We start from the raw sequence: 26,460 nt of genomic DNA, 5'->3' as shown, positions 1-26,460 counted from the left end.
AAAGTTACCAATGCTTGATCTAAACTACCCAGAACATTCTAGTCATTGATTAAGAAATTAAGACTTACCGTGTGGTTCTTCAGCATAAACTTCACAGCATCTATTTTCACAAGTTTTTTTAAAAGGATATAGGTATTAGAAGTTAAGGAATCCAAGGAAATATTTTTGTCTTATCAATATGTAATAAGTCACAAAATAACACCGGACTAAAATGGCATCAATTTGTACTTATGAAGAATAAATATTATTTCAATAGTATTCCTATAGAAACATTTTCATCCTGTTAAGAATGATAATCCATTATTAACCAGTGCAATTACTTTTCCATTTTATACATATTCTAGTTATGGAAAGGAAGAATGAGTTTTATAATTAAGACAAGAACTCCTTTACTATTAAAGTCTTGATAGTAGAAAATTAAAACTGACCCTTTTACATTTTACGTATAACTTGAGAATTTTTTTTTACTTAATGTTATTTCATAATAAAATAATTATAAAATACCCATAAGAGGCTATCAAGGAAGAGAAAATTATTAAATTCTAAGAAACAATGAGCTCAGTCAGCAGAAGGCTAAGATGAGAACATGGCAGGAGGAGAACTAACAGTTCTCCGGTGGAATGGAAGGTGTTTTTCCTGTTTTTCTACCTCACCTTCATAATTAAGCTGTTATTAAGATTATTTATAATTTCCAGTATGTAAAGAAGAAAACAGAAGCTCAGAGAATTGAATTGCTTGCCCAAGATTACACAGCTGTGGGCTGGCAGTGCTGAGACTGAAGCTGAGGCTTAGCTCTGCAGACCTTGCTGTGTCCATTGTACCACACTCTACAGCTGAACTCAGAATAATAAATTGAGAAATCATAAAAATTAACATAAGACTTAAAGAATTTCTAGTGAGATGTGGGTGCCCAGCACATCTACTCAGTGTGCAAACACCCGCTTTCTGTAGTTGTGGGTTTTTACTGTCCCTCGAGCATCCTGCCCTTGTCTATATTCCCACTCATGTCTTTCTGGAAGGCTGGCTCCATTCATGTCACAATGAAAACCCTGGCTCCTTTCCCTCATATCGTCTCCAAATACAGAATTCTGTAAACTGTCCTGTACAGTGGCACTGAAAAGCATAATTCTAAATTTTAGTTGCTCAGGTGTGGGTGTAAGAGAGGAGGAAACCTGGGCTTTGGCTCGATCACATCATCCATCAGCCGGATGAGTCTTGAGTGGTGTACTCAGCCTGAACCTTAGTTTCCGTCACCAACAAACAAGGAGGAAACCTATGCCCCAGCGGGCCTTACAGGATTGTTCTGAGGGTCAAAGGATGCAAATGTCTTTGCCAACTGTGTCAGGGCAGAGATTTTACAGAATGGATACTATTTGAAAGACTAATTCTCATAATTCCAGGAGATAGGTAGTATCACTTCTATTTTCAGACGCCAAACAAATTAAAAAAAAAAAACTTTCTAAAACAAAACCAATTGGTATGATTTAGATTCAAGTCCCTCTGACACCAAGGTGACCATTACAGTTGCACATCTATGTGGCTCATCTTCATATTAGACTGACAGCTTTCTCAGGGCAGGGCCTACATCCATGCATTTTTCTCAGTAAGCTGCCCAGTGGGGCTCTTGATGCATGGTTTTCTGGCAGGCTGAAGGGCAACAGATCAGATCTGACAGGGAGCAAGTTTTCTCCTGCACTCAAAGATGCAGATTGGATGATTTTACAAAATCATCAATCATGGAATAGAACTGTCACTCAAGCTTCACTCAGTTAAATAGGGGTGGGGATCAATAAACTTAGAAATATCTTAAGTAATTACCAAATACAAATCTCTTAAAATTGCAAAGTTAAAAGTGACAGGGTCTATGGGTAATACAAATGCTGCCATTAACAGGAATCTTCCTGTCATGCTGTTAATAAACAGCAAGTCATGTTTTGACAATAGAATATTTATGGAAGCAATAAACAGAACATTCACAGGAAGAATCTCATCTGCCAAAGACACATTTTCTGCAGAACTGCATCTGTGCACTTTGTACCAAGGCCAGCTTCACTGCCTTTTAATTATACTAAAAAAAAAATTAAGAATTTTTACCTTTTTCAATGAAGAAAAAAAATGAGAATTCATCTGAATATTTGTATTTCCTTAAAGGAATTCAATTCAAAATCAGATATGGTCTTAAGAAGATTTGTGAAAAAGGGCAAACAGACATACTTTTATGATCTTTATGCTTTCATCTTATTCTTCTCTAAGAGACCAGGGCTCTTCTGGTAAATTGTGTCATTTTAATTGGGTAGGAGCACTAGATGGACTCTGGCAAAACCAGGTTAGATTTCAGAGGCCTGCAGCTCCCAGCAGCAAACGTGGTAATGGAGCTAACTACAACAGCCACCGCACTACAAGTCTTAAGTAATGAGAGAATTAAGCAAAGGTCAGACGTGGAACTTGTAAGTGGTAGAGTAAAGGTTCCTACCCAGGTCTGTCTTAAAGCATAAGCTGTCCTCATGAGGTTCCATCACATTCATTTGATTTTAGAGAGGCTAGTGTTTGTTCCTTCAAAGATCTAACTAGCTCCTTGAAATACAACTGAAACTGGAACTAGGTCCAGAAGAGTCAGGGAAATCTTCTCTTTTAGGAGGAACAGGACACACATCCAACAGGACATACCACTGTTTGGCTAATACTAACTCACTAACCAAAATTTCCAGAAATTCATGTCTCCCTGTGGTTATTAAAAACACGGAGAAAGGTGAAGATAGTCTTCCTCAGGCTAGCACGACCAAAGGAGAAAGGCAAGAAAAGATCAAGAGAATGGCTTATCTTATAGATGTTGAAAATTTGGAAAATCTGTATCTTTTGAAGAGTAGGATAACTAAGTCAGGAAGGAACTGGTTTGTTTGTCTGTTTCTTTCTTTCTCTCCTCTTTCTCTCTTTCCCTCCCTCCCTCCCTCTCTCTCTCTCTCTCTCTCTCTCTCTTTCTTTCTTTCTTAATATTTTTTAGTTGTAGATGGACACAATACCTTTATTTATCTATCTGTATGTGGTGCTGAGGATTGAACCCAGGGCCTCACACATGCTAGGAGCACTCTACCACTGAGGCACAACTCCAGACCAGAACTGGTTTCTTAAGTTACAGGAGAACCACACTCTTTACTCTCTACACAGCAGCACAAATTATAGCTTCAACCCATGGCAGGAAACCTTCACTGACATCCACCATATTTCACCCAATCTAAAACACCATCCATGTAAAAGTACCATTATTTTAGGTATATTAAAACTTTTTTAAAAAAAGGTAGTTAAAATACCATCAACTCTAAGACATAGCCTAATTACAAAAGTATTAAAATGTGAAAAGTACATTTAAGAACTGGAATAGTATACTAGATCCTGAGTATAAGCAAGGTAGATAAAAGATGATGAGAAAGAAATGATGAGGAGAAAAAAAATGAAAGAAATATTTAGTAAGCACTAAACAGTGGAGGATTACAACTACTTAAGGTCAGGTTACTAAATCTTTAGCAAGAACTGAAACTTTGAAAGGGACCTAGTTGTTTATAATGTGCCTAAGAAGGGAGAATGGCTCCCAGTGTGATTCAGTAAGAGGCAAGGGCATCAAAGGAAGGCACATAAATGTCCTTGGCCCAAGTACAGAGCACAAATTGTGGCTAAATGATAAATCAGGAAATTAGTTATAGGAACTCAATGTCAAGTACCATTAAAGGACTCAAATTCAAATCAATAATTTTACTTTGACCTAAGAATCAAATGGAAGTGATTCTGGGCTTTTGGGAAGCAAAATGATCAGATCAACCATACTTGAGGAAGGTAACTCTGTGGAACAAAAATCTGAAGAACTTGGAGAAGGTCTGAATAAGGTTACAGAAGAGGAATAGAGGGGGTTGCCACATCTGACGCTACCACAGAAGTGAACAGAGGAGACAGATTATGGGGTGACTTTTCCATGGCTGACAGAAAGTAAATCAGCATTTCTTTTGATGAGAAATGTTAACAGAAGTGTGCCTGAGGGATGTGTGCTGCGACTAGTTTTATTTAACATTCTCACAAACCATCTGGAGATGGTGGTACATTCAGCAGAATGAATCCATGCATTTTAACAGTATACCACAAAAGCAGAATTATTAGTGTTTTATTACTATTGTCCTGTAACAGACACTCCCGTTTTACTGCCATCCGTTACTGTCAATTCATTCTGGGCCTTTGCTTTGGCTCTCATCCTCTATTCTTTCCTGACCACCATTCATATTCAGGATTCACAATCTCAGTGGTGGAAAGGTCAGGGACATGGGGTGGGTGTCTGGTTTGCACATTACTTGGTTATTTAAAAAATATTAAAGCTAATGGTTTGTACATCAGGAAAACCTAAATAACCTTGAATAAAAGGGCTCCCTTTAAGTAGTCATATCACAACGTTAGATAACCACACTATTTTTATGTGTAAAATTTCAGAAAATAAGTATGCAATTTACTTGTATTAAATTAAAAAAAAACTACTTTAATAAATTAAACAACTGACTTTGGGTTCTTAGGAAAAACATAGGAAAGGAAGTATGGAATCAGAGTCAGGTCTATTAGAATTTAAAACCTGTGAGGGAAGGGTCTGTGTCATATTTGTCCATCTGCACTGTCCTTAGTAATCAAACACTAAGTATTTGCTGAACTGAAAGAGGCCAATAAGAAAAAGTCCATCATTAAGATGTATATGGAATTAATCTAAAAATCATTATTCTCTTCTCATTCAATGTAGTATGTAGGCATATCTGGTTACTGAGAAATAAAGCAAAGACAAATGAAGTCAGGAAAGATATGAGGTTGAAAAAAATAAAATCATCATGATGATCAAGTTGCTTTGATAGGAATCGAACCCTGGCTTGCAAAACTCAAAACAACTGAAATAAACTGATAGATTTATAATACATGCAGAAATTTGCCAAATTCCAGTGTAAAGCAACTTAGGGAGAGCCCCCAAAGTCTTTGAGTTTGACTGAGGCCAGAGGAAGGAATTCTTTCTTTCCACCACAGGCAGGCAGGCAGGCAGGCCAGCTTCCCAGTGTGCTGGCTGCACCTTTGCACAGGGCCCTGTGCTTAGGAAGGCCTAATCTTGGTTGAATGCTCTGAGGCAGAGGACTTGAAAAACCTTAACTTTCTAACAAGGGACCCACAGGTTTCATTTTGTATTTGACCCTAAGAATTATGTAAGTGGTTTTGCAATAACAAGAATTACTGAGGTTAGCAGTACTAATAAAGTAAAATCTGAGTTTAGATAAATTCGTGAAATGATGTAGCACCCTTTTTATGGTTTTTTAAAAAAATTTTTTCAGATGTTGGTGAACCTTTATTTTATTCATTTATTTATATGCGGTGCCAATGCCTCATGCATGCTAGGAATACGCTCTACCACTGAGCCACAACCCCAGCCCTATAGGGTCTGTTTTTAAAAAGCTAAAGATATTTTGGGTTTTCTCAGTTTTGAGGATTATATAATAAAGGAAAACTACCAATAGAGGGCCCGACATCTCATTACTAGACATTTGAAACTCAAAGTAAGACTTTATGTTGCTATAAATTTGAGTAAATAACAACAGCAATATTGATCAATTATTTAAGAATAACTCCAAATCATGGCTAATGAACAAACAGAATTTTGAATGAAATGCAACATTTTCTTCTCTTTTCCTCAGCATTTAAAATTGGTAATCTGATTACTCTTGTAAAATTCTTATTTTCTTTCTACTCTCCCCAGAAGTTTTCTTATCTCAGTCACTTGAACAATCTCACACCTTTCCCATTTAGACAGAAATTAGAACTTCAGAGAAGAAAACATTTCAGAGGGCAAGAATTGCCACACGGGGAACTAGATGCTGTGGAGGGGCTGGCCCAGGACAGAGCGGCTTTAGCTCTGCGTACACCAGAAGGAGCTACTTGGGATAAGGAATTCTTGAAATTTCACCTTGGAAATTTAAAGAGTACATTAAAAAAAAAAAATCCCAAAATATATTTGCTGAATGTATTATATATACCCTGTAATGAATCTGATAGAAAAATTTAAGACTTCTCTAAAAAAGAAAATTGAATTTAAAAATTACAATAGTCTTAGGAATTTAGAAAGTTCAAATTCAGCAAATGGCAACTTTGGGTTCAAAGGTAACAGGTTATTTGATTACAACCTGGGAGTTCATGGAAAGGCACATTACCGTTTGGGGAACTAGATTACTCTATCTCTAAAAATGTCATGTCTGCCTATTTCTGGTATGGACAAAGTCCTATGAAGAAATGTCTGTGGGAAAAGCACCTGGCTTTATGCTCAGGGTATGTAATTCAGCTCTTCCCTAATTACTTAGAGGCAGAAATTCTCCAAGTATGGTCAGGCCAGGGCCTTACACCTCCAGAAAAAGGAACTCTGGGAGGCGGGGCCTGACAATCTGTCCTGATCAGCACTCACATTCCAATGCTCACTAAAGCTCAAGGCCACTGCTTGAAGGCAACTGAAGACTTTTTAGCAATTCGTAAAAATGAAGATGTTTTGAAATTTCAATTTTGGAACAAGTGATCGGATCAAAGAATACCAAAATTCAGGGACTGGCTTTGGGCACCGTAAATATGAGTTCAGTTCACCAGAAGCAGATAAAACAGCAAAACCAAAACAAAGTATCTGAAGACATGTACTATAAAGAAATAAGGAACATTTAAAAACTTAAGAAGACAATATGTTTTTCATTTACTTAATAACAATATTTTGTACAACATTTTCAATATTAATATACAGATTTTCACTAATAGAAGCCAATGGGTGATCCTTTTTATTTTGCTCAACTTTCCATTGCTGAAGAAGGCTGTCTTAATTTTAACACAGAAATAATGCTTGCTTTAAAATCAAAATATAAAACTATATCATAATGAAGAAATCATTTGGAAACAGCAAAACATATTGGTAACCAGTGACTGCACTGAAATAGATACACCACTCACATATTCCATTATGTAAATGAACTCAAAGATATTTCATGACTGATCAGCTAGAAGGGACATAATGATTTATAATTCAAATAACTGAGCACTGAAATCAAATTGAGCTAATATATATTTCTAAATATGCAAACCTGAAATAATTGTTAAAAAATATAAATCAATGTACCCATGTTGAGATCATTTGTATCCCTTGGTTTAAAATGTTACAGCTTTTAAACTTTTATCTAATAAGTTTTCTGAAAATATGATTTTTTATTAACTTCAAGAAGTACTCAAAAGCAATAAACAGCTTATAAAATAAAAGGTTATAATATTTGGATTAAAGAATATATAAGGGGCATAATATGATAGAAAAAGAATCTTAAATAGCAGATACAAATAAATTAGACATTATGCAAATTATACTAAAAAGAATACAGATCAAATTAATTTTATATTAAATATCAATTTCAACCTAAAAAAATGAGATAAATCTAAACAATAGCTATGTGCTATAAAATAACCAAGGCTTCTTTCCAGATAATATGCTCTCCAAGTAATTCATTGTGAAAAGGCCAGAGTTTGCAATACTAGGAAGTACTTATAAACCACTTCATATGTTAGAAATAAAGAGTATTTCAGCATTATTATTAGAAAAAATATATAGGTTGAGATTTTTTTAATAAGAAAAAATACATATCTTAAAAAGCCAAAATGACCACTGGAATTGGGTTGTACATCACTTTCCAGTAAAAAGGAAAAACAGCCTGGACAGGTGTAATTTATCATTTTTCTGATTTAATATCAAAGAAATATATTAAAATAATAAAAAGAATCCTGAAATCCTCAAAATTTGTAGTGATAAATAGCCCTCCCTGTCTTTATTGCATTATACCTACTAACAGAAATATTGCATGGTGGATTTTGCCAGACAAGGACGATTATTTTCCAATAAAAAGTTGCATATTAAATTCCAGCACAAAAGTGGGTGTCTAATACTTTGGAAATCTCTCACGGTTTACCAAGGAACACAATTTTAAACTTAACTAATACAAACATATTCCTGGGATGAACCTACATTAAAGGTTTCCATCCAAAGCTACCCGTTTCCGGAATTTGTCCTCATATTAAAATATCAGCTAATTTTAGTGGTAAACTGACCCAACATTTATTTTTCAAAACACGTATCTGATAGTGAACATACTAGACAACCTACATGGTTCCTTCTCACTGGTAGAAATATGAGCACAATAACAACTATAATCTAGTGAGAAAAAAAATCATTTCTGGTTTTAGGTTTAAAAAAATCTGCTAGAGAGAAAAATTTAAATATTTAATGTGGCACAGGAAATTGACTTTAGAATAGATAAGAGATTAATTTGGTGATGCCAATAATCAAAGTAGTCAAAAAGCCCATCATTTCTTCCTATTACTCCTCTGGGCTTTTCGATTAACAAAAATCATGTTCTTTTCCACTGAGAAACAATACAGAGATATTTACTCTTAGATACTCAAGTCATTATAAGGTAATATTTTTAGAACATTTCGCTCTTCTTAACATTAGTTATGTGCTTCCTTTTAGAAAATGGTGTGAGAAAGATGGACACATGGCTGCCGCTCTCTCTGTAGCCACTCATTACCCTGTGACTATAAACAAAGGTGACGACTTAGGAATCCACATATCCACGTGCATTCAACTAGGACTCTGAATAAAAGCCTCATGGCATACAGCTATCATAAATCTTTAAAAAAACATGCATTGATAGATAATGCTGAATGAAAAAAATTCTTATTTTTAAAAAAACCTACAAAATTTATAAAGAAGGAAAATACGTGGCAAACAGAATGCACTTATTAGATTATTAATATGTATTATCAGATGTACAATGAAAAGGATATCCAACAGAAAGGTCATTTAGGAACTGAAGAGTCCTTGAAATTACAGGCTCACATCTTCCCCAGTATTTAAGGTTTGTAACACTAAATGCGAAAGAAAAGTTTTAACTTATAAGTAAGATATTTGCTTAAGCAGGAAGAACATAAAAACATACTTATGTAAGTTAGATGATCTAACTAACAAAACAAAAAACAGGTTGCAATTCTAACAGAACATGTTCTACTCTTTTTATAGCATATGAAATTTTGTACAGTCAATCCACAATAAACATAGATCTCTAAAAGGTGCATAATTCTATAAATTTAGTTTTGTAAATTAAAAAGTGATTTAAGTGTTTTACAGAAGAAATATTAAGTATGTAACCAAAACTAGAGAGTGAAGCAGGAGTCACAAAGGAAGTCAGATAGAGGCTCATGGTTACTGCTAAAAAAATGAGCCATCAGATTGTGGTTTTAAAACTCACTTCTCACTATCACAACTGTTTAGCTGGCTTTGCTCTCTGTAAGCAAAGCAGTGCTATCTACCGGTAAAACAAAGTTTCCAAGTAGAGACACACAATAAACTTAGGCTAAATATACAAAGTTATGTCTGTGACTAGAAACCAGTTAATTCTGCTAGAATTATAAAGATAATTCAGGACACTTCTGGTGAACAGGTCTCTTGAGTGTCGTAGGTTCCTGTGTGAACCAATACATGTCCTACCTTAAGACACCTGAACCTCCCTCACTCAGTGTTCCAACTCCCAAAAAACTCTTCAGCTGGTCTTTGAAATTCAGTATTTTATTTTACTACTACTACTACTACTACTACTATTACTACTACTACTACTACTAATAATAATAATAATAATTAGAAGAAGAACAAGAAGGAGAAAGCTGCTCTGAAGAGTCAGGGCCTGTTATCTTTTTAGACCACGTGCTGATGCAGCCTGCTTACAGTGGCAAGGACGCCTTGGAACATTACTGTGTCTTCTGCACAGTGAGTTGTAAATGTGAACGTAATGCTAACATTGTAGGAAAGCAAAATCTTAAAATTTTATTAAAAATTAATATATGTAAAGAGACTAAAATACAGTAAAAGGATCTATGAGGTTTAAAACAACAGAAGAAAAATTAAAAACCAAAATAGAAACTCACATTTTCGTCATGAATGTTTCTAGAACATGGTTGTCATCTGTAATTCCTAATACTTCTGACATACGGGCATATACCTGCATGAAAAATTTGTTTTAAAAAGCTTTATCATTAACATATATTTTCAAAGGAGTATTCAAATTGAACCAGTTGAGATTCAATGCACTGTTGCACCCACACTGAGGCAGGGAGTGGGTGGAAGGAGTAAACCAAAAGAGTTTTTAGAAAATTGTAAGTCTAAAATTTATTAACTTTTCCCTTTAAAAGTGACCTCTGATTTGAAATCATTACACACCTGTGCACAAACACACTCACATATCCATTCTATAACCATCACACTCGACTCCTTTTTGCTCAAGTGGAAGAGTGCCCCCTCCCTGACAATGTGAGAGGTATGCAGAAGGCTGGCAAAGGGGATGTTCCTGTCCCTCCAGATTCCAACAGCCCATCAGCTAACTTAGGTAATACACGGCAAGTATCAAAATAAGGACTTCAAAACTAAAAATTAAATTCATAGAAATTCTCCTCAAACATTCCCAAATATAGAAGTAGGTCTTACTTTAATGCTGAAACTGAAATCCCAAGCTCAGGGATTCTCTGTTGCAAATACCAGCCTGGGAATCCACTAAACTTCTGATTAGCGTATGCTGATTTCAGAATTGGGGTGCAACATTCAGTCCCAACCCAAGCCAGCTGAGCTTATAAACAAAGCCCACCTCGAGTGGGAGAATGCCACCAGCAGCCAATGGAACGGCATCTAGTAGCCTGGCAGAGCTGGAGGTGGGTTGACACCTTTGTACTCCCTGATGCTCTGGTGTGATTCCAGGTTGTCCCTGCCAGACACCAGCTGCCTGGGATTTCTCCTCTGTGTTTTGGTCCTCTGTGATTGTGTTCTCCCACCTTCTCCTGATCTGCTGATTTCCTGAGGATGGCACTGTAGCTTCCACTCCTGCTTTTTGTTTTTCATATTTAAACACCAGCCTGATAATCTGCCACAGGTCACAAAGGCAACATAATACATAAGGCACCACAAATTTCCCAGTTATAGAATCATGCAGGGGAGAGAAGCTGTTCATCACAGAATCCCCATTTTTAGATTTTTAAACGCTGCTTGAATGAGAAGTTTGCATTCTAGCTTTCAAACTGTGAGCCCTGTGCTGGGAAGGCTCCTGCTCAGTCTGGGAGGGCAAATGGGAAGGAGGGAGAGAAGCCGGGAGGTGGAGAGGGACTTCCACATTTCTGTTCTCCTCAGTTAACTCCAGAGCCCTAAGAAAAGTGTTTCAGTGACTATGAATCTGTGACTTTACCCTGGAGAGCTGGCCTTTATCTCTTATAAGACTGGAGCAACCATGGAGCCTCCAAAGATGTTTGCCTCAAAGGGAGAAGCTGGCGACCAGCAATCATCGATGATCAGAAACCTTTAAGCATGAAGGGCTCAGAAGAAGAATGGTTTAAAGAAATGGAAGTTTCCCTTAGTTTGCCATGATTCAAAACTTGTCATAGAAAGGAGCATTCAAACTGGGTCCCCTGGAAAACCTTAACTGAAATGACATATGCCACACAGAATCCTTTCCACCTCGCCCCAACCTACCTCATCTTCCACTACCTGCCCTCCATCCACCTCAGGCCTTTCCTGCCATTTCAGATCTCTCTGTCCACAGGCTCTTCATTTTGCCTGGATCAGTCTCCTTGCTCCTCTTCCTGATTCCCATTCCAAAGTCCTTCCCTCTGAGGCCTTACCAGCCCTCCAGGAGTGAGCTGCCGTCCCCGTCACGTTCCCACAACGGCTGACCCTCTCCTCCTCTGTGGTGTGCGTTCACACTGTAACTGCCCCACTACACAGACAGCTCCTGGAGGGTGATACTATCCCTATTCTTTGTGTCCCAACACCTGAGATGTTATTTCATATGGTTACTACATGTGTGTTTAATGTGAAAACCAAAAAAGCCATGGTTTGGATCCACAGGACTATATTATGATGTGAATATTACACATGAAAAATGAAGATTCTTCTTATGAAGCAGATGTTGCATTCTATAAGCAAAAGATGAGAACCATAATTACAAGAGAAAAATAAAAGCAGAGATTAGTTTGTATTGTTATTTTAATCTGTGAATTTCTAATAGCTGATATCTTTGAACTTAATTTTTAGTAGCACTCTTGGTCAAATGACATCTTTCAAGTAAGCTGAGATCTTAAAACCAGACAACAATGGGGACCTGGCACCCTGCTGTCTGTCCTCTCCTGCCTGCCTTGCTCTTTTCCAAGGCCACAGACTGCGCCCTTATCTCTGGATGGCATTTTAAAGGCACTTTCACTTGACAAAGACGAAAGCATGAATGGATTTGCTCTGACTGGCCCTGTACAGTGAAAGCACTCTCTCCTGGCAGCCACAGGACTGCCTTTACAGACACAGGACATTAACCATGAATTTCACATTTTTGTATGTTGATTTTTTGGAAAGGACATGACTGTAGCATTGTCTCAACTGGCCTATTTTATTTTTATTGTATTTACATCTTCCTTTCTCTGTTATCTCTTGGTTTATTTTCTTGTTTTGGACCATAGGATGATTATCCTATACTTTTGTCAAATCAAATTTTACCTTTTCAAGGCTTTATAAATGATAAATTTTTATGGCAGAACTCACAATTAATCCAAGTTTTCTTTTAACTATGCCACACTGAATAACAAAATGTAATAACTAGAATGTGATTTTAACATTTAAAACATTTTTAAAGGTGTATCTTTAAAAAATTGATGGTTCCTACCAGAAGATTTCCTGGTGTGACCCTGGCTGGCACACAAGAGGGGAAGCTAGGCAGGCAGGTCTGTTGTGCTCTGCTGTCAAAACAGTTTCCTCAAAGCACCGGATTTGAACCAATAACATACTAGAAAAAACAGTCAACACTGACACATGGCAGTGCTTTAATCCACAATTACCCTGTAACTTGCACTGTTCCTTTTATCATCCATTAGCTTTGATTCCCATTATCCCATCGAGAACTGTGTCAACGCTTTTGTCCTTGGGGACTTCTCTCCACTACTAGGATCTGACAGTCAAGCTTGAGTACTAAACAGGATCATTACCTCTTAAATCCACTTATCTGATCTACTGAATAGTAAATTGAAAAGCTCATTAAGAGCAACAATCTGATTTGTTTTCACGTGTGACAGGGTCATTTAAAATCAATGTATGATTACAGCATTTCTTTTAAAAGACTGTCTCACATTTTCCAAGGCACCTTATCATTCAGAGAACTTGCAGATAATATAAAAACATCTCCAATACAATTTAATTAGGTCACAGACATAGATAATTTGGGGGTGGGAAGTAATTTGTTCAGTGAGGAAATATCTACAAAATTCTATATAAAGTATAAGTCAAGGAAAATTTCTACAGAAAATAATTCTAATGCAAGATTTATAGTCTTTAACATTTTCTACACCTTTTTTTTTTTTTAAAATCACTTCACCAAAAATACTTTCTAACGACAGCAAGAAGAAACCCCAGCACAACACCCATTTTAAAGAAGCATACAGGAGCTGGCGTAGGGATGAAAAGAAAAGGAAAAAAGCCCTCACTTTCACTTCAAGATTCCTACTCTTTTATTTTCAGAATCTTCAAGATAATTTAATTATAATGAAAAGTAAGCAAAAATCTAAGAAACGCAAGTCCCAGTTGTTAGTCCTTCTGCAGAGGAGGATGACGCTACAGTGACAGGTACGTGGCTGTGCCGGTGGTCACTGTGCACACAGAACTACACACCTGCAGGCAAATCCCCGATGCCTCACCCCCCTCTCTTCTTTACTCCTCCTTTACCCCACCTGCTTGTCTTTATTAGACTACAGCTCCCTGCGGGCAGGGGAGGGAGAATGTGGCTGTCCTCCATGTGCACCATGCCTACTGCTTCACAGTGTTTGTTAGGGTTGCACCTGGAAAATGTACATTTCATTCAGTGCCATTTCATTCCTAATTTTATTTATTAACAAAAGGAAAACACCCATAAAAGCATGTTTTTCTTGCTTTGCTTCTAAAGAATTTTTCTTGTAAATATATATTTTTTTAATATTTATTTTTTAGTTTTCGGCTGACACAACATCTTTGTTTTTTTTTTTTTTTTTTTGGTATGTGGTGCTGAGGATCGAACCCGGGCCGCACGCATGCCAGGCGAGTGCGCTACCGCTTGAGCCACATCCCCAGCTCTCTTGTAAATATAATATATTTAAAATCCAGCTCCCAAGGAGGGAATAGTAGCAAACTTTCCGTTATTCAAAAAGGTGTGGTTTTAATGCTTGCAAGTTCCTGGAGAAAGCCTGTCCCGCAGAGCCAATTGGAAGAGTTCTTCTTTAAGTGCTCAGAGCATCCACTGCTGGGAGCCTGGTACGTGTGCTTCTCTCATCACGTGACAGAACGTGACTTTGGAGTACAGCTTTCCCTGTGAATTGGTACCTCCACAATTTCAAGTGTGTGCTCCCTGGGGGTAGGGGAGACATCTGTTTTAGTGGCACTTAAAACACTGTCTTGATGAACTTAGCAAAGGAAAAATTGAATAGTTTTGGTCCCAAACATATCTGAATTTCAATTCTGGTTCTGCCACGAACTAGGTGTTGCTTCAAGTCTTTGAATCTTTGTTACTTATCTATCAACAGGAATGATAACCATATACTTCATACTCTATGGGTTTCTAGAAAAATTAAATGATAATGGTTCCTGGCATTTAGTAGTTACTACAAATGCTAGGCTCCCCTCTGTCCCCTTTCATGAACCCTTCTGCACAGCAAGGTACTAAACTGTCTACTAATACCTTTTTAAGGCAAGGCCCTTCAGATAAAAAATAACAGGAAGGTAGGAAGTGCTTCTCCTGCAGCCATTCACATAGCAGAAAGATAACAATCAAAACCAAAACCTTGAAATGTGCATTAATAACTGGAATCTTTATGTGTTCAATGAACACATTCTAGTCTTAGAAACTGTATTCATTAAAGGCACAGAGCAAATGCTTCAAAATTTCATGATACGAAACCCAAATTCTTTCTACTTTTAAATGGGTATTGCCTTAGAAGCTTAAAAAAAAAAAAAAAAAAAACAAACACCCACTTTCAACAATCACTCATCTGTCCAGCTCTTGATATAGAGAGGATGTTGTTAGAAATGTAAGAAATCATCACTACAGACTTGAGAAGATGTGTTCCTAAAAAACTGTTTTAATACATTTGTTCTCTTATCTCTATTTTCCTACAAATGTTCTTATAAATTTCAGAAGACAACTTGAACGTGCATACAATGTTTCGGTGATTCAATACATTCTCTAACTTCTGAGCCAATTGAATGATAAATATTGCCCGTGCCTTTGCAGGTAGCTTCAGTGAGCTCATACGGTGCTCACAAGGAGGCAGATAAGCCAGTGGGCGAACACACACACACACACACACACACACACACACACACACACACAAGTGCAATTCCGAGTTGTAAGTTTAATTTAATAAGGAATAAAAACATGTGCTGTGATAATTTTCAAAATTGCTTTCTTTTTCCAATCCTAATCCTTGGTATTGGGTATCTGTAGCACTGCTTCTGATGTTCTGGTTATAACTCTGAAGAAACTAATTATGTCAATCCTTAAATTTGAAGTAGATTACAGAACTGGGAAACCCAGAATATTAGTTCCTAAAGGTTGTATGGATATATAATGACAGTCACTGAAATTCAATAACAGCCCTCTATGAAATGTACTCAAAAGCACCACATGAAACAAATTAAAAAGAACAATGAATCTCTCATTCTGTGCAAATAAGAAAATAAGAGAAAACAGTGGTTCTATAGGTTTTCATAAGAGCTGTTATAATGAATTAAGATTTTGGATAATGAATTTTCAGCAAATTACAGCAGCTTAATACCCTTAGGCCTTCTATAAATGTTTAAGATGTTGTAACTTCTCAAAGAGCTTTAGTACACTGTAAACAGGCTCAGTGCAGAAAATCAGCAGTGCTGTGGAATCAGCAACCAGGCAATGCACCATTGGGTGCTCTATCTCCACAGAACCAGCTTCTTCTCAAAAACTCACATCAAATAACACAAAGTTGATACCATGACCCCTCAAATTGTTGTGAACTTAAAGTAGTACTTCAATCTATTAAAATGACTGACCAATTCAGGTTTTAGTTTAAAACCAGTTTGGTTGTCATTTGGTAAAACAAAACTCATCACTGGAAAGGACCCAGTACAATGGAAGCATTGGCAGTCCTCAGGAAGAGAATTTAGGAATTGGGCATGAAATCCATTATTATGAGTAAGAAAGCAATTTGCATATTTTTGTCCTAGGCTTCTGGTGTCCTTGAGGCCAATTCAGTACTTTCTAGAAGAAAGACTCCATCAAAGCAAAAGGTGTTGGTAGCAGTGGTAGAAGGAGGGGTATAAGAAGGAGCTAACAGAGCATTAAATGACTTGGAAGTTAAGATACTGAGTTCTCTCATTAATATCTGAAGCAGAAGAAAACATGAACGTCACAAGGAACTGATCACCACATCGAGAGAATGGATGGCACAAACATCATTGCTGCATACTAAATACACAAACTTAGTGATACGGCATAGATTCAAATTAATCTTGGCTGACCAATTTTTCCATATCATTTAAGATAACATTACTAAATACAGGACTAAAATTAGGTATAAAAATCTTTTGCTAGAAATTAATTTTTAAAAAATCACAATTTATGTTGGAACCCAATAGCAAAAGGCAAGGAATCTGCTCACTTGGTGGAATATCGAGTGGCATCAGATAAAGAAAAGCTGGCTATGGAAGGAGAAAATAAATATGAACGTCAAATTTTCATTTCAATTAGAATAGCTGAACCCGCCATCTGTAGTGGCCATCTTGCTGAAGGGACATACATGTACCTAACAAATCTCTTAAGAGGCATTCCCAATCTGCTTGAATCAGCTATTGTATAAGAAAACTTGGAGCGACCACTTTGGCCTCACATTTCCTTCGCTCCACATCCTATGGCACAAAGCAGGAACTCAGCAGGCTGGGGTGCAGGGCTGCCTGCTGCTGGTGATAATCCCCTCTCCCAGTAGGGGCCTCCACTGATGCATGGCTAAGAACATGCTTCCTCTTTTGCTTGCACCCCAGTGGGGTTTCCATTCCTGACTTGGGCCCAAATCCAGACTGCTAAGGACAGTGGAAAAGTTAGAGGCGTCCAGATGCTGCCAGAGATATTTCTGGGGTAGTTTCTAAATAGTCATTTATTAGAGAAGTACAGGTGTAATGTGAAAACCAGCAAGACTGGTGATTTTGGAGAGACTCTTTCCCTGCCACCCCCAGCCAGATCGAGGGTCTAACTACCACCTGTTCAACAGAAGCTGGCCCATAGCCCCATTTTCCTTCAGGGAGCCACTGACTACGGATCTTCACCAGCATGAACCTAATGCCTCCCGACAGGCCTTCACCAGCCAAGAGGGACCTGGGTCGAGTGCACCAGTTATTGGTCACAGGATACACAGCCCATAGAAAGACTCCCGTGGTGCAACCAGCTGAAAGCCAACCAGAGAGGATGGAGAATGTGCATTTGTCCTGACACAGCTTTGCTCCTGCCGGCTGCCAACTCACTCCATGTCTGGGGCCAGGCTTCTGTTAGACTAGTCTTCTGTGGATGAAGCCATGGTAAAGCCCTGAGTGTATATATTATCTTCCCAAGCCCATTAAAAAAGAAGCTAACGATGGCTATGACACAAGGCTACTGGGATGGTTTAAACCCCTTTGTAGACGGGTTTAAGATCATGGTTTGAAGGGACATTCCAGGATCTTAAAGAACTATTTATAATTCTTTGTAACAGCCAATTCCCAAGATGACACGATTAGTCTTTAGAGCAAAAAAGTTTGTGATGGGTGATGGCACAGGTGGGGAGCTGGAAAACAAGATGTTCTGTTCACTCCAACCTGTCCCCCGACCCCAATGCCTCTCCAAGGTGTCAGCCGGAAACAAACAATGGCACAAGAGGGACGTGTTTTCTAGACAGCTCAATAACATGCTTCTCTGTGAAGCTAAATCAGGACTCCTTTTTTCAGGTGTTAGAACTGGCCACTCAGAAATGTTGTAACCAAGAAACTTAGGCTGCTTTCACATGATGCAATCACACTAAATATAGTCTCTGCAGCAAATACTGCATGTAAACTGAGTATTGAAATCTGGCTGTAAAACATGCCTGCTGTAGGGTTATATAGTATATAAAAACAGAAATCAAGACAATGAATCCCTCCACTTATCACTGTGTGCATGCACCTGTTTTAGTAACAAGAACCTGGGGCTGTAGTGAGACGAGCATTAAGAACTAGTGATCTCACTATAACCTGCAAGTCAATTCACCTTAACAATTTTCCAAGCCTTCTTAGGAACTCTGGATACATCACTCCTCAGTAGTACAACCTACCATACATAGAGTTTAGGGACCTGCCACCTGGTGCCAGGGATAAGAGCAGAGCAGAACGCCTTCTCAATCTTAGACACAGGGAGAAAGTAGCTCGGGATCTTTGTGGCTGCCACTTAAAATATCTTTGGGACTTTGATTTTATTCTGGAGTCCATAGCAAGGCATAGGAAGTCCTGTTCAAACTCTGGATGTGGTTGTATGGATTAAGATGGGTTTGCTTCAATGGAGTAATTCAAGAAACCAATCACTAAAGGCTAGCGCTGAAAAGATAATATATAATATAATATAATATAATAATAATATTTGAGAGGACTGTTTTTAAGAATCAATAGTGTGTTGTTTTCTATGAGGTACTTTTATTATACAAGTGTGGCAGGTGGAACTAATGATTTCAGTTGGCCCAGTCACCTTCCAATGGGCAAGAGAACTTTGATAAACAAGTTCATTTCTGCAGCCATAGAAGTGAGGCTCTGGTATTTGCTCCTGAGCATAGTGTGCAGTAGATAACAATCATCCTATAAATATTTTCACTGAATGAATTAATTCTATAACCCTAGTTAATTATTTAGTTTCTCAGGACCTCTGTTTCTTTATTTAAAAGAATAGTGAAATAAAGAACATCACTAATTAGAACGAGGTAGTCTACTTATGGGGTGATTTTGAGTCAGTTTCTTACCCTCTAAACCTCAGTTTCCTAAATGGTAAAATGAAGATGACAGCAGAACCTAATTTATGAAATTTGTGAGTGGATCAAGTAGTTAATTTATGTAGAGTACTGAGAACAGCCCTGGCAGACAGTAATATCTCCTTGAGTGTGAGCAATCATCATGAGTACATGCAAGGATCAGACGGCCCCTTTCCTTTGAAGTTTATCTGAATCAGATGCTGAAAAATAGACACATGTTCTAAATTGGCATGTGAATAGCTTTAGTAAAGGGTAAAGAAGAAGAGTCAGAAGATTGAGAACACTAGTGAAAGGCAGCATGACTAGTCTTGAGTTCTGTTAAGAAACAGAAGAAGCAGGAAAAAAGATGGGAAAGGAGACAGGGAACAGAATGGCCTGGGACAGCAGGTAAGCCAGCGATGCTCATCTCCATCACCTAAATTCCCAAATGAAACCTCATCTTCATTTTGAATCATCTTAAGTTCCTGCTTCATATTTCCTAAGTTTTCAACTCACTGTGTATTACCAATTCCAATGACTTATCAGAGCCTTCCCAAGTCAGATCCATGAGTCAATCCAATTCTCCAAGTTATTTTTTCCTTTCCTTTCTTTTTCTTCTATTTCAATTAATGCACACAGGCAAGGGGTTCCAGACATCATTATTGGAGTTTAAAGTTATTAAAAGATTTTTTGTGATGGGCCTCAAAGGGGCCTTCTTTTACAGTAAGAAGAGAAAGGGCCTGCCTTCCACATATAACCATATCACTGATCTCTCACACTAGACTAGAGGTTCTGAGTTACTACCCCTGTTGTAGATAGATTATATCAAACATCTAGGATCTAGCTTAGTTCTCTTGTGACTGATGACCAGCCAGGACCAATCTGTGGTTACAGAAATTAGTTTTTTTCCTTGGGAAATAACAGCCAATATGGAGATGAAATTTGTGATGCTGGTCTTATCGGTCAACCCTCTAAAACTGATCAAGCCTGACCTCATACCCAAATACACATATAGGCAGTATGATACTAGAAATCAAAATGAATTTTGAATTAGATGGTTTGGTTGAAGCCCAGGGTCTGACATTAAGTTCCTAATTTGCTAAATTCTGTTTCACATTCAGTATAATAAAGATAATTATATCTACTAAATAAAAGATTGTTGAGAAGACTAAATGAGAAAAAGTAATGAATAACCCAGCAAAGTGAAAAAGTAGAAAATCAATACAGATAGATTAAGGTTGAAGACAAAACTATATTCTCAACTGTTTCCTAGGCATTTCTTTTTCTATATTACCCGAAACCAGAATTTGAAACTAACAGCACAGATAATTTTTTGCTGGCCCTGCCTTAAACTTCAAGGTTGAAGCATATCAGGTGCTGGGCAGCTGAAGCCCGGCAAGAGTGGCACCACACACAGTTCATGAGTCATAAATGTAACTGGTCTAATAAAAACAAGGACAGTTGCACCTGAACCACCAAGCATGGAAACACTTCTAATGAGTCAGCAAAGGGGGCTAAGAGGGAGCAGGGAAGGAAGTAGCCACCAAAGCCTGGAGATCGGAAAGGATATTAAGTGGCTTCAAAGCTTAAAAAAGGTGGGGTGGGGTGTGGGGGCAAAAAACAAAACAAACAAACAAAAAACAATCCTTAAGAATTGTAATCTTGGCAAATGTAAAGCCATCAGTGTACTAAGGTGTCTGAAACACTGTAGCGTTTTCTATAATTTTGTAATTTTCCCTATTAAAAGTTTCTCCACTCAACTTACTAGATGTGAGAAATTTCCCGGAAATGCATTTTCAACTTTGTGCTGGGAGTCAATCAGAAAATATAATTCACACTGGAGAAACTTGCTTCAAAGCCAACTTGCTTAAACACATCTATTCAGTAAAGCAAGGGATACTGGCACTGGGGAGGCAAGCAGGCCTAGGGGAGACAAAATCCCAATAAGTGTGCCAAATGTGCTTTTATATTTCAAGACTCCTTCAACGGAAACATTACGGGAAGATAAAAATTAGGAAAACACTGAACTTAACTAATTTAAAATGTTGAAAAAATATTTTGCATTTATGTTTTATAACCAAGTGCTTTTCCCACATTTGTCCCAAGGCAGCAGATGAGGCGCTATATACACCACTGCTAATACTAGCAATTGGAACATGCTCTTTGGCAAGGCAGAAATAAGATAATTGTTCAATATAGGCTGGCTTTTCAGAAATACTGGAAGCATTGCCTGTAATTATAGACATCTGTCACTGCTAGCCACTCAGTACTAACCCTGACATCAATATACAACCATAGCACTGAACTGCCTGCAGGCATAGCAATGGAGACCAGATACGCTAGGCAGGCAATCATCTGCTTCATCCAAACTATCTGTCAAAGGTTCCCAACCACAAATAGCTCTTACATTTTGTATCCTTAGGATAATATGTTGATTTATTTTAGATTCTCTAATATTTACAGTCTAGGCCATCTACTAAAATAAAGAAACAAAACTTATGGCTAATGGAGGCAGTTACTGTTCACAGTCATCATAAAAGGTCATAGCTCAACCCTCAAATGTTAAAAATTGATGGCAGCTTTAACCATGTGCTATCATACAGATGTTTCCTTTTGTAGAGGCAATTATTTTCAATAGCTATTCAAAATGGTAAATACAATCTTTCATCAGCAAGTATGTTGCCACATTGATCTAATAGAAATGCTCATATTTTAAAGCCTTTTTTAAGGGCATAAAGGTAAGTTTCAATGTCAAATACAGAAGAATCCAGATTGTCAGTTTGGGTTTAGCTTTACATAGTGTACCTTATCTGGCAATATTTTTTAACATAATCCAACACTGTGATGTTGAAAACCTAAGAAATGATATTGAAGGATAAAATACGCAGTTAATGAATGAGCCAAATGACATATTATCTTGCTGGATGTAAACTTATAGAAACACACTTGCAAACATACTTTCATATTTTTAAAAGCCCAAAGACACACTGGGCTTTAAACATCACTTTTTTCCCTCTTTTAAGCAGCCAGAGAAACAAACAGAAAATTATTAGACATTTAGACTAATTACGAATAAAGACTCTCACAATTATCATAATGTGTTACTAAAGCCCAGATATTTCTTGGTCTGATCACAACAGCCTGTGCTGAAGAAAAACTATTAATTACTGACAGACAGTTAGCTTACAAGTGAGCTGCATTTTAAAAACCTCCTTTAAAATACAATTGCTAAATGCCTTACAGTGCTGTAATGTGAGACAGGTTCAAATCTTATTACTTCACTGAAATTAAAACCTAAGTTTTAATACTGTTCAAGTCGAACAATGATTCCACACTTTATTGCTTTTGAAATCCCTTGATGATCATAGGAAAAAATGCCCCGGAGAAAAAAAGACTGTTTTCGATAAACAGAAAATACAGTTTGCACTCTTAGCCTCTTTGTCATCACAAAAAAAGGATTTAATGCCAATTCTTTAAAAAAAGACTTTTTCCCCACAAAATGTGCACCTTGTGTGCCATTTGTAAAATCAGTTCACTTTCTTTTATTTATTACTGCAGCGCGGCAAGGCAATAAAGAAGCTACCGATAGCTAATAAATTACATGCCTTTTAAAACAATTCTCTTGCTACAAAAACATGTAACTACAAAGGTTTACATTTACATGGTACAGCACATGAAATGTCTATATTTGTGTCCTATTAACCATTTTGGCAAATTGGGGACTTCTACCAAATAGCTGATAGGAAAAATAATAAAGTGATCCACAAATGTTCACATGACATAAAATAAAAGCCGTTCAAGAAAACTGTTCTTATGCTGTTTGTAGTTTCTAAAAATCCTCCAAAATTTATTTAAAAAATGTTTTGATAAATTACTTCATGAACCAAAAAAGGTATTTAAGGATTTCTAATTAGCATTAATTTAAACCTTATTCAAACTAAGAAAGGATTTTATCCCCTAATTTATGGTCCTATGTCATGCAGTCTTTTTTTTAAAAAAAAAAAAAAGAATCACAGCTCCTAGTACTTATTTAAAACAAATACTAAAAGGCAAGATTATGAGACATCAGGCACAATGCCTCAATTCTGTTCATATATATATATATATATATATATATATATATATATATGTATTTTTAGAAAGATACAGAAACTATTTATTCAGGAAACATCCATCAAACATATTTTGCTCAGTTAAAATATCTATTTTAAAAAGTATCATCTTCACATATACTTAAGAACTGCTTTTAAAACCTTACTTTGTGAAAGTATGCTACCTTGTCTCTCTGGATTGTTTATGTACAAATAAATTCTGAAATATCTGTGCTCCGATTTCAGGATTAGATTGTTAAATTAATCAGGGTATCTGCTTAATGCTCTCATCCTTTAATCTCTTGGTAAGAATATATTCATGAGGTAATGTATCTCCTTTTATTATTAATTTCCTCCATTTCCTGTAACAGCTATCATGGCTGTGGCTTTTTTGTTTGTTTCTCAAACCTACAAAATTTCAAGTGTGTTCAATTATGCATGAAGAACAATGTTTCAATTTTCAAAGTGCCAACAACTTTTTTTTTTCATTTCATCTTTACTTCAAGATGATAATCTACTATATAAAAGAATAAAAATTTATATTCTGTAGTACTCCATTCAGATCTCCTTTTTATGTATTCTCTTTTGAAATTAGCTTGATTATTATGATTAATACTTACAAATTTGAGGGAAATATATTTTGAAAAGTTTAATGAAATAAATTTATTTCATCTTCCCAGATTATTTAGAGAAATCATTACCATCATAAATAGCAGTATTCTATAGCATATGTAGGGAACCCTAGTATATTTCCTAACTTATTTTGTCTTTTTTTAACGTGCAGTAATTATGTTTGCTGAAATCATGACTTTCTTTATACTGCAGTAGACATTAGATGACAACATTCACAATTATTGACTAGAAAAAAGAATAAAATGCTTACTCTCTTCATGTTTCCCTCCTCTGTCTCCCATATCTCATTCACAAAATTCTATTTTTAAGTCTTGTTTACTTTGGATTATCAAGGCCTAGGGAACACCATTCATCGCATTCTCACTGTTGGATCACTTGGATCGTTGGGAATGTACATTTGAAAGCAGGTATGACCAGGTACCATTAATATTTAGATTTGCAATTTTAAATGGGCAACTAGAACACATAAAGCTGAGAATGAAATAGATTTATTTCATCCTCACAAATTATTTATAGGGAAATCATTACCTTCATAAATAAGTAGTATTCTATAATATATACCTAGGAACGTAGGGTGAACCATAGTATATTTCCTAACTTTTTAATATTAAAGCTCATGTTTGCTCCATAGTCAATACTGTGGTCCATTTGTACATAGTAGGCAATTATATGTATTTCTAATTGTAAATATATGTATTATGAAAAAAAAAAAAAAGAGTGATCTAGCCCAAAACAACATTGTTACAAACACTATGAAGATACTTTCCTTAGTTCACAATCCTTAAAAACAGAACACTGGCTGGTTCCAATCCACTATCTTCTAATTATTTTAATTAATAGCACCTACTTCAGAAAAAATGACTAAGATCAGAATAAAATTGCTTTCTGTCTCCATAAAATCTGACCATTTCACCCTACCTAATCCATATCCAATCAATCAAAAAGAAAACAGTTGATGACACTGCCCCTGTCCTCAAGAATATCACATTTCCCTAGGTAAATAAGAACACAGAGCACAAAATGCTTAAGGAGAAAGACTGGGAATTCTACTTCACCATTTAACAGATAACAGAGCTAGACAGACCTAAGGTCAAATCTTGTGCATGGGTCCTACTAGCTTTTAGTGCTGGGGATTGAACCTAGGACCTTGCACCTTCTACACAAGTAACCTACCTCCTAGCGATATCCCAATCTCTTTCTAAAAATTTCATTTTAGACAGGGTCTCACTAAGTTGCTCTGACTGGCCTTGAACTTGTGATCTTCCCACCGTAGTCTCCAAGGTAGCTGGGAGTACAGGTGTGCGCCACTACATCTGATCCTACCTGTGTATTTTGGTTGAGTTACTATGCTGTTGAATTGGGGTAAATAACACCTCTGTCATAAGATTATTTTGAAGCTTATAAAATATAATGGATGTAAAAGATTTATCACAGTGTCTTCCATGTATAAAACAACAAATGAATGCTAGCATTATCATTAGTTTTAATAAGATGTTTTAACAGGTGTGATCCAGATCCTGAGAACCATAAATGTGCATGTTTGAAGAGAAACTGAAGAATGGGTACCATGTGTCTGGGCAGAAGGAAGAAAAGGACAACATAATCCAAGCCGTAGGTGGTTAGAGGACTACAGAGGGAGCTGTGGGAACTAAAACTAGGCTGTGGGTGGAGCAACAGCTGAAGAGCCCTGGTCTAAAGCAGTGGGCTATGGGGGTGGGGGTGTCCCTGCGTGGAAGGAGTCCTGAGCTGAAAGTTCTGTGCAGCTTCCTCTGCCTGCAATGTGCATGATGGGCTAGAGCTAGGCAGGCTTTATCCTGGGAACCCTTAGTTGCCTCTGACACTGTGTCCCCTCCCCCTGATACCCTGGGCTTTGGAGACATCTTGTTTTCTCATGGTGCAGTTTGTCAGTTAGAAATCTCTATTTCCCACATTCTTGAATGGAAAGTACCCTCATCCATCCTCATACACCCATTCCTTCAGAGAGTTCATGTGCTCAAAAAAGTTCTGCAAAATATACCAGGTACAGTGGGGCACACCTGTCACCCCATTCACTGAGGAGGCTGAGGGAGGACGATTGCAAGTTCAAAGCCAGCTTGGGCAACTTCACAAGACTCTGTCTCAAAAAATAAAAAAGGATGGGAATGTAGCTCAGTGGTAAAGTGTCCTGGGATCAGTTACCCCACCCCCCAAAAATACTTACAAAAATATTAACTCCACAGCTCCAAAAGTAACCCTTAACTGCTCCAGCTGTATTACCTAAGAAAAGTAGTTAGGGCTAAGGGCTAAGGATTGAAAGAAATGCCAACATGGCAAAATTGTGACAGTTTTGACTCTCTTTCCTTGAACCAGAGGAAGGGCCAAGATAGGACAGGAACTTGAAGGAGATTACTACTACTAATGTAAGAACAAAATGTAGCAGTTCAATGGCTCATCTAGTCATTACTGTCTCCTATAAGGTGCCAATAAACTACCCTCCACCAAGTATCACTGATTTCAAAAGGTTGGAGAGGTAGTTCAGATCTTTCTATCTTTTTAAAAAATATTTATTTAAATAAAAAAATCAAAAATCTTCAATGCATGGACTTATTAGGCCTATTTGCATTTTTAGTTCATACAACTGCTTGGAAAAACAAGT

At 37.0% G+C, this 26,460-nt stretch overlaps 1 protein-coding gene across 1 annotated transcript in view; it reads right to left on the bottom strand.

The window, feature by feature from the left end:
* Ranbp17 (RAN binding protein 17) overlaps window positions 1-26,460 on the bottom strand; it is a 285,855-nt gene that overhangs the window by 95,963 nt on the left and 163,432 nt on the right. The window contains exons 15-17 of the mRNA XM_026401323.2: window positions 10,003-10,076; window positions 8,869-8,949; window positions 69-132 (exon numbers count right to left, since the gene is read on the bottom strand). Coding sequence (XP_026257108.2) covers window positions 69-132; window positions 8,869-8,949; window positions 10,003-10,076 — 219 coding nt within the window. The remainder of the gene's footprint in view (window positions 1-68; window positions 133-8,868; window positions 8,950-10,002; window positions 10,077-26,460) is intronic.

Source organism: Urocitellus parryii, chromosome 1, assembly GCF_045843805.1.
Source record: "Urocitellus parryii isolate mUroPar1 chromosome 1, mUroPar1.hap1, whole genome shotgun sequence".
In the NCBI taxonomy this organism is placed as follows: Eukaryota; Metazoa; Chordata; class Mammalia; order Rodentia; family Sciuridae; genus Urocitellus; species Urocitellus parryii.
Note: the sequence above shows the minus strand (reverse complement) of the source record. Positions and strands in the feature narration are given on the sequence as shown.